This window comes from Scyliorhinus torazame, chromosome 7 (assembly GCF_047496885.1).
Source record: "Scyliorhinus torazame isolate Kashiwa2021f chromosome 7, sScyTor2.1, whole genome shotgun sequence".
NCBI classification, from domain to species: Eukaryota; Metazoa; Chordata; class Chondrichthyes; order Carcharhiniformes; family Scyliorhinidae; genus Scyliorhinus; species Scyliorhinus torazame.
Window position 1 is genome coordinate 119,122,920 of NC_092713.1, and position 14,397 is coordinate 119,137,316.

General features: G+C 51.8%; 1 protein-coding gene across 1 annotated transcript in view; it reads right to left on the minus strand.

Moving 5' to 3' along the window:
* Window positions 1-14,397, minus strand: part of trmt13 (tRNA methyltransferase 13 homolog) — a 72,104-nt gene that overhangs the window by 40,353 nt on the left and 17,354 nt on the right. Inside the window, exon 3 of the mRNA XM_072511391.1 lies at window positions 3,797-3,863. Coding sequence (XP_072367492.1) covers window positions 3,797-3,863 — 67 coding nt within the window. The remainder of the gene's footprint in view (window positions 1-3,796; window positions 3,864-14,397) is intronic.

Here is a 14,397-nt window from a genome sequence, read left to right on the forward strand (position 1 = left end):
ATTCAACTGGGAATCCGTCTGGTCCTGGGGCCTTCCCCGCCTGCATGCTTCCAATCCCTTTCACTACTTCCTCCGGCTCAATCTGTGCTCCCAGCCCCACTCTCTCCTGTTCCTCCACCTTAGGAAATTCCAGCTGACCCAGAAAGCACATCATTCTCTCCTTCCCGTCCGGGGGCTGCGCTTCATATAATCTTTCATAAAATGCCTTGAACACTCCATTCACTCTCTCCGCTCCCCGCTCCATCTCCCCCTCCTCATCTCTCACCCCCCCATATCTCCCTCGCTGCTCCCCTTTTCCTCAGTTGGTGGGCCAACAACCTACTCGCCTTCTCCCCATATTCGTACTGTACACCCTGTGCCTTCTTCCATTGTGCCTCTGCCTTACCCGTAGTCAACAAGTCAAACTCTATATGTAGCCTTTGCCTTTCCCTGTATAGTCCCTCCTCCGGTGCCTCCGCGTATTGTCTGTCCACCCTCAGCAGTTCTTTCAACAACCGCTCCCTTTCCCTACCCTCCTGCTTTCCTTTATGTGCCCTAATAGATATCAGCTCCCCTCTAACCACTGCCTTCAGTGCCTCCCAGACCACTCCCACCTGTACCTTCCCATTATCATTAATTTCCAAGTACCTTTCAATACACCCCCTCACCCTTAAACACACCCCCTCATCTGCCAATAATCCCATGTCCATTCTCCAGGGTGGAAGCTGTTGTTTTTCTTCCCCTATCTCCAGGTCCACCCAGTGTGGAGCATGATCCGAGATGGCTATAGCCGTGTACTCCGTCCCCGTCACCTTTGGGATCAGTGCCCTTCCCAAAACAAAAAAATCTATTTCTGAAAATACTTTATGTACATAGGAGAAAAACGAAAACTCCTTACTCCTAGGTCTACTAAATCTCCAGGGATCTACTCCTCCCATCTGTACCATAAAATCCTTAAGCACCCTAGCTGCAGCCGGCCTCCTTCCGGTCCTGGACCTCGATCTGTCCAGCCCTGGGTCCAGCACCGTATTAAAGTCTCCACCCATTACCAACTTTCCCGCCTCTAGGTCCGGGATGCGTCCTAACATACGCCTCATAAAATTGGCATCATCCCAGTTCGGGGCATACACGTTAACCAATACCACCACCTCCCCTTGCAGTTTGCCACTCACCATCACTTATTTGCCCCCACTATCTGCCACTATAGTCTTTGCCTCAAACATTACCCGCTTCCCCACTAGTATGGCAACCCCCTTGTTTTTTGCATCCAGCCCCGAATGAAACACCTGCCCCACCCATCCTTTGCGAAGTCTAACCTGGTCTGTCAGCTTCAGATGCGTCTCCTGAAGCATAACCACATCTGCCTTAAGTTTCTTTAGATGTGCGAGTACCCGTGCCCTCTTAATCGGCCTGTTCAGCCCTCTCACATTCCACGTGATCAACCGGGATGGGGGGCTCTTTACGCACCCCCCCCCCCTTGACGACTAGCCATTTCCCTTTTCAATCCAGCTCCTCACCCGGTTCCCACGTAGGTGTATCCCCCCCCAGGCGGCGCCCCCCCCGCCCCGACCCCCCCCTCCCATACCAGCTCCCCCTTCTCCCCAGCAGCAGCAACCCAGTTAAACCCCCCCCCACTAGATCCCAAGCTAGCGTAATTGCACCCCCCCATGTTGCTCCCAGAAGTCAGCAAACTCTGGCCGACCTCGGCTTCCCCCCGTGACCTCGGCTCACACTGTGCGAGGCCCCCTCCTTCCTGCTTCCCTGTTCCCGCCATGATTACCAGAGCGCAGGAACAAAGCCCGCGCTTCCCCTTTTGGCCCCGCCCCCAATGGCCAGCGCCCTCAGCTCCTCATCGTCCCTCACCGCCTCCCCCACGACATGGGGAAGAGAGAGAAGTTACAGGGTCGCAGGTTTCACAATCTGGGAAGTCTTCTCTTCCCCCTTTTCCCCCCTTCATCCCACAAATTCACCCCACACCTTTTGTCCCAAACGTTCTTTTTCTTCTGGCCCGCTCACTCCAGCTTCTCCTCGACAATAAATGTCCACGCTTCGTCTGCCGTTTCGAAATAGTGGTGTTTCCCTAGATGTGTGACCCACAGTCTCGCCGGCTGCAACATTCCGAATTTGACCTTCCTTTTATGCAACACCGCCTTGGCCCGATTAAAGCTTGCCCTCCTTCTTGACACCTCCGCACTCCAATCTTGATACACGCGGATCACCGCATTCTCCCACCTACTGTTCCGAGTTTTCTTGGCCCATCTGAGGACCATCTCTCTGTCCTTGTAGCGGAGAAATCTCACAACTATTGCTCGAGGAGTTTCTCCAGCCCTCAGTCTTCGCGCCATAACTCGATAGGCTCCCTCCACCTCCAGCGGACCCGTCGGGGCCTCCGATCCCATTAACGAATGCAGCATCGTGCTCACATATGCCCCGACGTCCGCCCCCTCTGCACCTTCGGGAAGACCAAGAATCCTTAAGTTCTTCCTCCTCGCATTGTTCTCCAGCACCTCCAGCCTTTCCACACATCTTTTGTGTTGTGCCTCGCGGATTTCCGTTTTCACCACCAGGCCCTGTATGTCGTACTCATTCTCAGCAGCCTTTGCCTTCACGACCAGAAGCTCCTGTTCCTGGGTCTTTTGCTCCTCCTTTAGCCCCTCAATCGCTCGTAATATAGGGGCCAACAGCTCCTTCTTCATCTCCTTTTTGAGTTCATCTACGCAACGCCGCAGGAACTCTTGTTGGTCAGGGCCCCATATTAAACTGCCTTCTTCCGACGCCATCTTGCTTTGTGCCTGCCTTCCTGGCCGCTGCTCTTGAGGATCCACCGCAATCCGGCTACTTTCCTCTCTTTTTTCCATCCATGTCCGGGGGGGATTCCCTTCTGGATTACCGCACGGTGTTATTTGCCGTTAAAATTGCCGTTGGGGCTCTTATTAAGAGCCCAAAAGTCCGTTCCACCGGGAGCTGCCGAAACGTGCGACTTAGCTGGTCATCGCCGCACCCGGAAGTCCGAATATGATAACACTTGTTGGACTTTTCATAAATATTGGCAATAAACAAAAGCCAAACTTCTTGGGCGGGATTCTGCCCTAACCGGCGGGGTGGGCCATACCGGCGCCGAGGAGTGGCGTGAACCACTCCAGCGTCGGGCCGCCCGGAAGGTACAGAATACTCCGCACCTTCAGGAGCTAGGCTGGCGCCGGCGGGGTTGGAGCCGTGCCAGCCGGCGCTGAAGGGCTTGGCGCCACGCCGGCGCGAGTTGGCGCATGCGCAGGAGCGCGTGTGCTGGCGTCATCCCAGGCCATGCGCAGGGCAGTTCTTCTCCATGCCGGCCATGGTGGACCGTTACAGCGTTACAGGGAAAGAGTGCCCCCACTGCACAGGCCCCAATCACGGGCCAGGCCACTGTGGGGGCCCCACCCGGTGCCAGATCCCCCTACACCACCGCGCCCCCCCTCCCTCCCCCCCACTCCTGAGGACTCCGCAGGCCGCCCGCAGAGCCAGGTCCTGCCGGTAAGGACCTGGTCTAATTTACGCCGGCGGGACCTGCCGAAAACGGGCGGCCACTCGGCCCATCGTGGGGCGGAGAATCGCCGGGGGGGGGGGCGCTGCCAATGGCGCCCGACCGGCGCAACGCGATTCCCGCCCCCACCGAAAAACCAGCGCTGGAGAATCGGGCAGCCGGCATCGGGGTGGGATTCACGCCACCCCCCGGCGATTCTCCGGCCCGGCAGGCTGTTGGAGAATCCCGCCCCTTATATTTGAATAAAATCAAAGTTTATGTAGACAAAGAGAACTAACATCTTAGAAGACTTACAGGTTTGGGTTTTTCTCTTGAATTGCACTTTTTTAGATGCTTTTTTAGTTTGTCTTCATCAACCGTGCTGTAAAAAAATAATTGTATTTTATATACCATAGCTTCTTATTGGCTAGTCATCAAGACTCCAATCATTTTTGCTGATATTTTTGCTTCAGTATTATGTAGTATTTCCAAAGTGCAATTTCATGGAGAACCTACACCACATATAGAGATTAAATTAAATCTGACATACCTTTTTCTTTGCTAAACTACCATTAAAAGTACAATACTGTAACAAAGGATGACATCTCTCTAATGCAATTTCTATTGTATTTCAGTTGAAGAAAGTACAAGAGAATAATGTTAAAGAATATCTTAACCAGCAAATGTCACAGGGTTTAACAAAGTCCAGGAAAAAATATGTTTGTGAGAAGCATGGTGAAATTGAAGAACACTTGAAAGTGTGGAACAGTTCAAATTAGTAGAACAGTTAGGAACCAAGGTAAAAGACTAGAGAGCTCTAAAAACTAAGCTTTGGAATGTGCAAGGTTCTGCAATTATATAAGCAGATTAGAAGTTTAGACAAGGTGACTGAATGTGTAGTTGGTGGGTTTGGCAATGTTTTTGCAGCTGGAAAGATATGAAGTAAGGCAATAGGTGCGATTCAGCAACCCTGTTGCGCCCGGTGCCCTGAACTTAACAGGCGCACCTGGGAGAAATGAAATACCCGGGCGCTGGATTCACCCAGCACCTGGACTTAGTGGTGGCATCTGGAAGACTTTGCCAGGGTGCCATTTAGTGCTGGTTCACACCAACTGTAACAGCACCTCCAGGCGGCGCATCTTGCAGGCCACTAGAGACCCGTGGGCATTTGGGGACAGGGCAGGGCGGCATCATGGCACTTCTTCTGGCACCTAGGTACTGCCAGCCTGCCACTGCTAGAGAGCCACAGTGAACAGAATAGCTTCAGTATTGCCAGTACTAAACTCAAGACAATTCTGGTTTATGCATCACTTGATGTCAGGCAGCACAGTAGTAGTGTGGAGAATGATGGCAAAGCAGAATATTGTTCTGTGCTAATACAGGTGTTTATTCATGTTACGGATAATGTAATGCGATGAAAGGTAATGATTAGCAGAAGAAAAGGAAGTGATGAAAGATTTGAGATGACAAATACATGAAACTGTTGTGACAAACAGGAATATTTTTATACTTATTTAATTCAGTTTGTAAAATAGCTGGACTTAAAATGGAAGCTGTCTTTTGTAACAAATATGGATAGTTGACTTTAAAGAATATGCCTGAGAAAGCAGTGAATCCCAGCAGTCAGTAATCATTTGGCTCAAAGTTACCTTGATTACTATGATACCTTACTTGAAATATTAATGCACATGGATTGTCAATGATGTTGATAACTCTTTTTATTCAGAACAGTGAACCAAAGGAATTCATTACAAAGAGATGAAAGCTAATGTAGGAGAAATGCAGGAATAAAAATACCGAGGATGGTAAACTAAAACTTTCATAATAAAGAGTCCAATCTGACACAAACTGGCAAAGCGGAAAAAACACACAAAAGACAGTGAGAAAAATAATTTATTTTAAAAGTAGGTAAATACATATTAATTGTAAATATTTTAATTGCAATGAGATAATAGCTTGAAATTACTAGATACGACTTCCGGTGGTGGCTATGGAGTGAGCGGTCGTGCATTTAGCAGCTCTCGCCTCTAGTGGTCTTTTAACAGCTTTTAAGCTGGATTTCCGCAGGAATGTTTCCCCATAATTTGAAAAAAGTGAGAGGAGAAGGAGGCGACCCCCAATTTATGGAACCGTGCCCAAAAAATAGTTGGAAAAAAAGAAATCATAAGATGGATGGTAACAAAACTCAGAAAGCAGCGGGTTCAATGACAACGAGGCAAAGTTCGGCTGCGTCTGCCCAATGGACGATGAATCAGTTGGTCGAATACTTGGATGGGAAGTTCGCCCAGCATCGCAAGGAGTGTGCTGAGGACCTGATCCAGGCGGTGGCCTCGATTAAGGAGGTGGTCGACCGGGTGGAGGAAAAAGTGATGACTCAGGGACAGGAGATTCAAAAGCTGCAGGATCAGGCGATGGAACAAGAGGAGGAGTCCACAGCGATGGCAATGGAAATTGATATTCTACAGGAGTGGCAGAAGCGGCTGTTGGAGAAGGTGGAAGACCTGGAGAGTCGTTCTTGCAGGCAGAATATCCGGATCTTCAGTCTGCCAGAGGGAAAGGAGGGATCAGATGCCGGTGCAGCAGGGTAGCAGTGGTTAGCACAGTTGCTTCACAGCTCCAGGGTCCCAGGATCGATTCCCAGCTTGGGTCACTGTCTGTGCGGAGTCTGCACGTTCGCCCCGTGTGTGCGTGGGTGCTCCGGTTTCCTCCCACAGTCCAAAGATGTGCAGGTTAGGTGGATTGGCCATGCTGAATTGCCCTTCGTGTCCAAAATTGCCCTTAATGTTGGGTGGGGTTACTGGGTTATAGGGATAGGGTGGAGGTGTGGGCTTGGGTAGGGTGCTCTTTCAAAGAGCCAGTGCAGACTCGATGCGCCGAATGGCCTCCTTCTGCACTGTAAATTCTTTTTTAAAAAAATTTTAAATTCTATACGTGGGGAAGATGCGGGAGAAGCTGATGGGGGAAGGTTCATTCCCCAAGCCGTTGGAGGTGGATCGGGCCCATAGGGATATTATGCGTAAGCCCCAGGGTCGTGAGCCCCCAAGGACGATTGTGGTCCGGCTGCATCGGTTCCTGGACAAGGAACATATTATGAAGTGGGCTAGGCAGACAAAACGGTGCACCTGGGAAGAGTCAGAGATCCGGATCAGGATTGGGGAGCAGATCCTGCAAAGAGGAGGACGAGTTTTAATAAAGTCAAGGCGGCCCTGTATGCGAAAGACATAAACTTTGGACTGCTCTACCCGGCTCGTCTCTGGGTGACCTATGAGAACCGGGAGCTATACTTTGGCTCGCCGGAAGAGGTAGAAGTCTTTATGAAAGGCAAGTTGGTGGATGCATAAGGACTTTAAAACCTAACTGTGGTGGACTGAATTTTTTATAAGGGGGTGGAAAGTTGTGTGCGGTTCTTTCTTTCTCTGTCTGGAAACATCTAAACCCATCAATTCTGTAATTTAAGGCAGCACGGTGACGCAGTGGGTTAGCCCTGCTGCCTCACGGCGCCGAGGTCCCAGGTTCGATCCCGGCTTTGGGTCACTGTCCGTGTGGAGTTTGCACATTACAAACAAGAACAAAGAACAAGGAAATGTACAGCACAGGAACAGGCCCTTCGGCCCTCCAAGCCCGTGCCGACCATACTGCCCGACTAAACTACAATCTTCTACACTTCCTGGGTCCGTATCCTTCTATTCCCATCCTATTCATATATTTGTCAAGATGCCCCTTGAACGTCCCTATCGTCCCTGCTTCCACTACCTCCTCCGGTAGTGAGTTCCAGGCACCCACTACCCTCTGCGTAAAAAACTTGCCTCGTACATCTACTCTAAACCTTGCCCCTCTCACCTTAAACCTATGCCCCCTAGTAATTGACCCCTCTACCCTGGGGAAAAGCCTCTGACTATCCACTCTGTCTATGCCCCTCATAATTTTGTATACCTCTATCAGGTCGCCCCTCAACCTCCTTCGTTCCAGTGAGAACAAACCGAGTTTATTCAATCGCTCCTCATAGCTTATGCCCTCCATACCAGGCAACATTCTGGTAAATCTCTTCTGCACCCTCTCTAAAGCCTCCACATCCTTCTGGTAGTGTGGCGACCAGAATTGAACACTATACTCCAAGTGTGGCCTAACTAAGGTTCTATACAGCTGCAACATGACTTGCCAATTCTTATACTCAATGCCTCGGCCAATGAAGGCAAGCATGCCGTATGCCTTCTTGACTACCTTCTCCACCTGTGTTGCCCCATTCAATGACCTGTGGACCTGTACTCCCCGTGTTTGCCTGGGTTTCACCCCCACAACCCAAAAATGTGCAGGGTAGGTGGATTGGTCACGCTAAATTGCCCCTTAATTGGAAAAAATGAATTGGGTACTCTCAATGTATTGAAAAAATAAAAAATTCTGTAATCTAAGTTGTGACTTTCAGGCGACGAGTTTTTTCTGCTTGATTTGATTTTGATTTGTTGTTGTATGTGCCGAATTTCAGTGAAAAGGGTTTGAGTTGCGATGTTTTTTCTCTTCTGTTGGAAAAAAGATGGTTGAGTTTCTGCATGCATAATTTTTTCCTACTCTGTTTAATGTCTCTTTTATTGTTTTGGTTCTGTTTGAAGGTGATGGGATAGATAAGATTCTGTTAAGGGAAGGGGATGGGCCTCTGCACCTGGGTCTTGGGGATTGTTTGTTTGCTTTCTGTGTTTGATCTTATTGTGTTGAGAACTTATGTTGAGAGGGGGGAGAGGAGTCGGCAGGTGGTAGAATGCTAGGTGCCGGGGGCGAGAGCTGCTCGGCTAGCTTGATAGCTAGTTAGCGGGAACCAAGTGGGGGAGAGCTGAGGAGAGATGGAGTAAGGGGGGGAGAAGGGACTGCTGGCGAGTGGGGGGACTTTCGGGGGATTGGAGATGCAGAGCAGAGGGTGGTAGATGGCGAGGGGCGGACCAAGGGAAGTGCGGGACATGGGCTAAGGGCTGGCCTCGGAAAGGTCATGGCTGATCGACAGGGGAGGGGGACGAGAGCCCCCCCCCCCCGACCAGACTGGTTACGTGGAATGTTCGTGTACTGAATGGACCGGTCAAAAGGGCCTGTGTGTTCGCACACCTGAGACTGTTAAAAGCGGATGTGGGCGCCAGTGGAGACGACACAGGGGTGCAATGGGAGCCTCGGTGTGGTTCCCGATCAGGGGTAACCATCGGTTTGTCTCGGGAAGGATGGACGGGGGGTTTCAGAGCTGGCATCGGGCAGGGATTAGAAGAATGGGGGACCTGTTCATTGATGGGACGTTTGTGAGCCTAGGGGCGCTGGAGGAGAAGTATGGGCTACCCCCGGGAAATGCGTTCAGGTACATGCAAGTGAGGGCGTTTGTGAGGTGACAGGTGAGGGAATTTCCGTTGCTCCCGGCACAGGGGATTCAAGACAGGGTGATTTCGGGTGTATGGGTCGGAGAGGGCAAGGTGTCGGTGATATACCAGGAGATGAAAGAAGAGGGGGAGGCTTTGGTAGAGGAGCTGAAGGGTAAATGGGAGGGGGAGCTGGGGGAGGAGATTGAAGAGGGTCTGTGGGCTGATGCCCTGAGTAGGGTTAATTCTTCTTCCTCATGTGCCAGGCTTAGCCTGATACAGTTTAAGGTTATTCACAGAGCGCATATGACGGGGGCGAGGCTGAGTAGGTTCTTTGGGGTGGAGGACAGATGTGGGAGGTGCTCAGGAAGCCCGGCGAATCACGTCCATATGTTCTGGTCGTGCCCGGCACTGGATGGGTTCTGGAGGGGTGTTGCAATAACTAAATCTAAGGTGGTGAAAGTCCAGGTCAAGCCAAGTTGGGGGCTAGCACTATTTGGAGTGGCGGACGAGCCGGGAGTGCAGGAGGCGAAAGAGGCCGGCATTCTGGCCTTTGCGTCCCTGGTAGCCCAGCGAAGGATCTTGTTAGTGTGGAAAGATGCAAAGCCCCCCAGTGTGGAAGCCTGGATAAATGACATGGCAGGGTTTATCAAGTTGGAGAGGATAAAGTTTGCCTTGAGAGGGTCTGTGCAGGGGTTCTCCAGGCGGTGGCAACCGTTCCTAGACTATCTCGCGGAGCGTTAGATGAAATTCGGTCAGCAGCAGCAGCAACCCGGGGAGTGGGGGGGGGGGGGGGGACGGGGACATCTCTTTCGGGGGGCGGGGGGGAGAAGGGTGGACGGGGAAGGGATTTTTTCCTGGGGGCACTTGAGCAAGAAAATACATAAATGTTCAGGAAAGTTGATATGTGCGGGAGGAATCCAATGTACAAAGTTCTGTATTATGTTGATTTGATATGTTTATGTCTTGCTATGCACTTTTCTTTTCTTTTTGTTACCGGGGGGGGGGGGGGGGGGGGGATGGTTGAAAATTTTGTTGAAAAATTCTTAATAAACATATTTATAAAAAAAAATTCAAAACGGATGTGGGCCATGCTACAGGAGACACACTTGAAGCTGGGAGACCAATTTAGATTGAAGAAGGGATGGGTCAGACAGGTGTTTCAATCGGGACTGGACTTTAAAACAAGGAGGGGTGGCCATCCTGATTAACAAGAGCATGACATTTGAGGTGGGGAGGATAGAGGCAGACCCGGAGGGTAGATTTATTATGGTCAGTGGGAAGCTGGAGGGAATGGCAATGGTAGACCTATGAGAAAGTCTCACGCCCACAGTGGAGATTAGATGCCGGGCTGTTAGCGGACGATAAGATTTGTGAGCAAGTGAGGGAGGCCATCCGGGGCTACATAAAAAACAATGATACGGGAGAGACTGCGGCAGGAGTGGTTTGGGAGGCATTGAAGGTAGTTATCAGAGCGGAATTTATTTTGATTCGAGCCCATAGGGAGAAAACTGAGCGGGCGGAGCTGGGCAGTTTGGTAGGAGAAATCTTACAGGTGGACAGGAGGTATGCAGAGTCTCCGAATGAGGAGCTCCTGAGGGAGCGTCAGAGACTCCAAGTGGATTTTGGGATCCTTTCCACAGGTAAGGCGGAGGGACAGCAGAAGAGGGCAAAAGGGACAATATATGAATACGGGGAGAAAGCTAGTACGATGCTGGCACATCAGCTGAGGAAGCAGGAGGCAGCGAGAGAAATAGGGAAAATAAAGGATGTGAGAGGAAAGGTAGTGATAGACCCGGGGGCAGTTAATGACGTGTTCCGTGAATTTTATAGTCGATTATATGAGTCGGAACCCCCAGCTGGGGAGGAGGGTATGAATCAATTCCTAGAGAGGCTAGAGTTCCCGAAGATAGATGAGGAGCTGGTGGAAGACCTGGGGGTCCCAATTTGGCTCGGGAGGTGATGGATGGGTTGGGGGTGATGCATCGGATAACGGCCCAAGCCCAGGAACTGACGGATTCCCAGTGGAATTGTATAAAAGGTTATCTGGGTTACTGGGGCCGCTCCTGTTTAAGGCATTTAACGAGTCTCAGTAGTGGGAAGAGGAGCTGGGTGGGGAGATAGAATTTGAGCTGTGGGAAAAAGCCCTGCGAGCTGTGGGAAAAAGCCCTGAAGAGAGTCAACTCATCCTTGTTCTGTGCCAGACTTAGTTTGGTCCAGTTCAAGGTGGTCCACAGGGCCCACATGACAGTAGCCCGGATGAGTAGGTTCTTTGAGGAGGTGGAGGACAGATGTGGGCGGTGTGGGGTAGCCCGGCAAACCATGTACATATGTCTTGGGCATGTCCGAAATTGAGGGGATTCTGGCTGGGATTTGCTGACGTTATGTCAGAGGTGCAGGAAGAAAGGGTAACTCGGAGTCCAGAATTGACAATATTTGGTGTATCGGAAGATCCGGGGGCCAAGGGGGGGGGCAGGGAGGCCGATGTTCTGGCCTTCACCTCCCTGGTGACCCGGAGACGGACTTTGCTGGGATGGAGGGACTAGGAGCCCCCGGAGTCAGGAGTGTGGGTCAACGATATGGCAGGGTTTCTGTCAGGAGAAAATTAAATTTGCTTCGAGAGGATCAATTCAAGGGTTCGCCCTGAGATGGCAGCCGTTCACAGACTACTTTTTTTTTCTTAAATAATTTTTATTCAAAATTTTTCAGATTATCACAACAGAAAAATAGAACCCCCTCCTTTACATACATAATAAAACAACAAAAACAAAAGTGCATAAATAAAAGTTAAACAGTAAACAATAGTGCATCCCCTACCAGACACAAACTTACTCCCCCTCCCAGGTTGCTGCTGACCATCTCCTAACGCTCCGCCAGGAAGTCTAGGAACGGCTGCCACCGCCTGAAGAACCCTTGCACAGATCCCCTTAAGGCAAATTTCATTTTCTCCAATTTAATAAACCCTGCCATGTCGTTAATCCAGAATTCAACGCTTGGGGGCCTGGCATCCTTCCACTGAAGCAGAATCCTTCGCCGGGCTACCAGGGACGCAAAGGCCAGAATACCGGCCTCTTTCACCTCCTGCACTCCCGGCTTGTCCGACACCCCAAATATTGCGAGCCCCCAGCTAGGCCTAACCCTGGAATTCACTACCCTTGACACCGTCCTCGCTACTCCCCTCCAGAACTCCAACGCTGGACATGCCCAGAACTTGTCGGTGTGGTTTGCTGGGCTCCCCGAACATCTCGCACATCTGTCCTCCCTCCCCAAAAAACGGCTTAGCCTTGCCCCAGTCATGTGCGCCCTGTGCAGCATCTTAAATTGTATCAGGCTCAGCCTCGCGCAAGAGGAAGAGTTTACCCTTTCCAGGGCATCCACCCACATACCCTCTTCTATCTCTTCCCCCAGCTCACCTTTTAACTCCTCCGCCGAGGCCTCCTCCTCCTCCATCACCTGATAAGTTGCCGAGATCCTACCCTCTCCAACCCACCCACCCACCCCCCGAAAGCAACCTGTCCTGGTGCCTGCGCACCGGCAGCAGCGGAAACTCCACCACCTGTCACCTAACGAACGCCCTTACCTGCATATATCTGAAAGCTTTCCAGGGGGGAGCCCAAATTTCTCCTCCAGCTCCCCAAGGCTCACAAACTTCCCGTCTATGAACAGGTCCCCCATCCTCCTAATACCTGCCCTGCGCCAACTCCGGAACCCCCCATCCATTTTCCCCGGGACAAACTGATGGTTCTCCCGTATCGGGGACCACACCGAAGCCCCCACCTCCCCCCTGTGGCTTCTTCATTGCCCCCAGATTTTGAGGGTCGCCGCCACCACCGGGCTCGTGGTGTACCTCGTCGGAGGAAGCGGCAGCGATGCCGTCACCAGCGCCCCCAGTCTCGTGCCCACACAGGACGCCATCTCCAGCCTCTTCCACGCCGACCCTTCCCCCTCCATTACCCACTTACGTATCATCGCCACATTGGCAGCCCAATAGTACCCACATGTTTGGCAACGCTAACCCCCCCCTGTCCCTGCTTCGCTCCAAGAACGCCCTTCTCACCCTCGGGGTCTTCGTCGCCTATACGAACCCCATAATACTCCTGTTAACCCGCTTAAAGAAGGCCTTAGGGATCAGGATGGGGAGGCACTGAAACAAAATCAAAAACCTCGGGAGCACCATCATTTTAACCGACTGCACCCTACCCGCCAGGGAGAGCGGCAGCATATCCCACCTTTTGAACTGCGCCTCCATTTGCTCCACCAGCCTCGTTAAGTTGAGCTTATGCAGGGCCCCCCAGCTCCTAGCCACCTGAACCCCCAGGTATCTAAAACTTCTTTCTGCCCTTTTTAGCGGAAGCTCATCTATCCCCCTTTCCTGGTCTCCCGGGTGCACCACGAACAGCTTGCTCTTCCCCATGTTGAGCTTATACCCAGAGAAATCTCCAAACTCCCTAAGGATCCGCATCACCTCCGACATTCCCCCCCATCGGGTCTGCCACATACAATAGCAGATCGTCCGCATACAACGATACTCAGTGTTCCTCCCCCCCCTGCACCAACCCCCTCCAGTTCCTAGACTCCCTCAAAGCCATGGCCAGGGGCTCAATTACCAGCGCAAAGAGCAGGGGGGGGATAGAGGACACCCCTGCCTCGTCCCCCGGTGTAGCTGGAAACATTCCGACCTCCTCATGTTCGTGGACACTCGCCACCGGGGCCTCATACAGCAACCTCACCCAGCTGACGAACCCTTCCCCGAACCCAAACCTCCTCAACACCTCCCACAGGTACCCCCACTCCACCCTATCAAAGGCCTTCTCCGCATCCATAGCCGCCACTATCTCCGCTTCCCCCTCCGCCGCCGGCATCATAATTACATTCAGGAGCCTACGTACGTTGGTATTCAACTGCCTCCCTTTCACAAAACCCGTCTGATCCTCGTGTATGACCCCCAGAACACTGATGTGGAGATGCCGGCGTTGGACTGGGGTGAGCACAGTACGAAGTCTTACAACACCAGGTTAAAGTCCAACAGGTTTGTTTTGATGTCACTAGCTTTCGGAGCGCTGCTCCTTCACCTGAGGAAGGAGCAGCGCTCCAAAAGCTAGTGACATCGAAACAAACCTGTTGGACTTTAACCTGGTGTTGTAAGACTTCGTACTGTCCCCAGAACACTGTCCTCAATCCTCATGGCCAATACCTTTGCTAGCAGTTTCGCATCCACATTAAGGAGTGAAATCGGCCTGTACGATCCGCACTGTACAGGTCCTTGTTCCGCTTCAGAATTAGAGAAATCAGCGCCCTAGACATCGTCGGGGGCAGGACCCCCCCCTCCCTCGCCTCGTTGAAAGTCCTTACCAGCAGTGGGCCCAACAGGTCCACGTACTTCCTATAGAATTACACCGGGAACCCATCTGGCCCCAGTGCCTTCCCCACCTGCATACTCCCCAGTCCCTTGACCAGTTCCTCCAACCCAACCAGCGCCCCCAGCCCCCCCCTTTACCCTCGGGAACCTCAGCCGGTCCAGAAAGCGACCCATCCCCCCCCTCCTCCGATGGGGGCTCAGACCGATACAGTCCCTCGTAAAAGTCC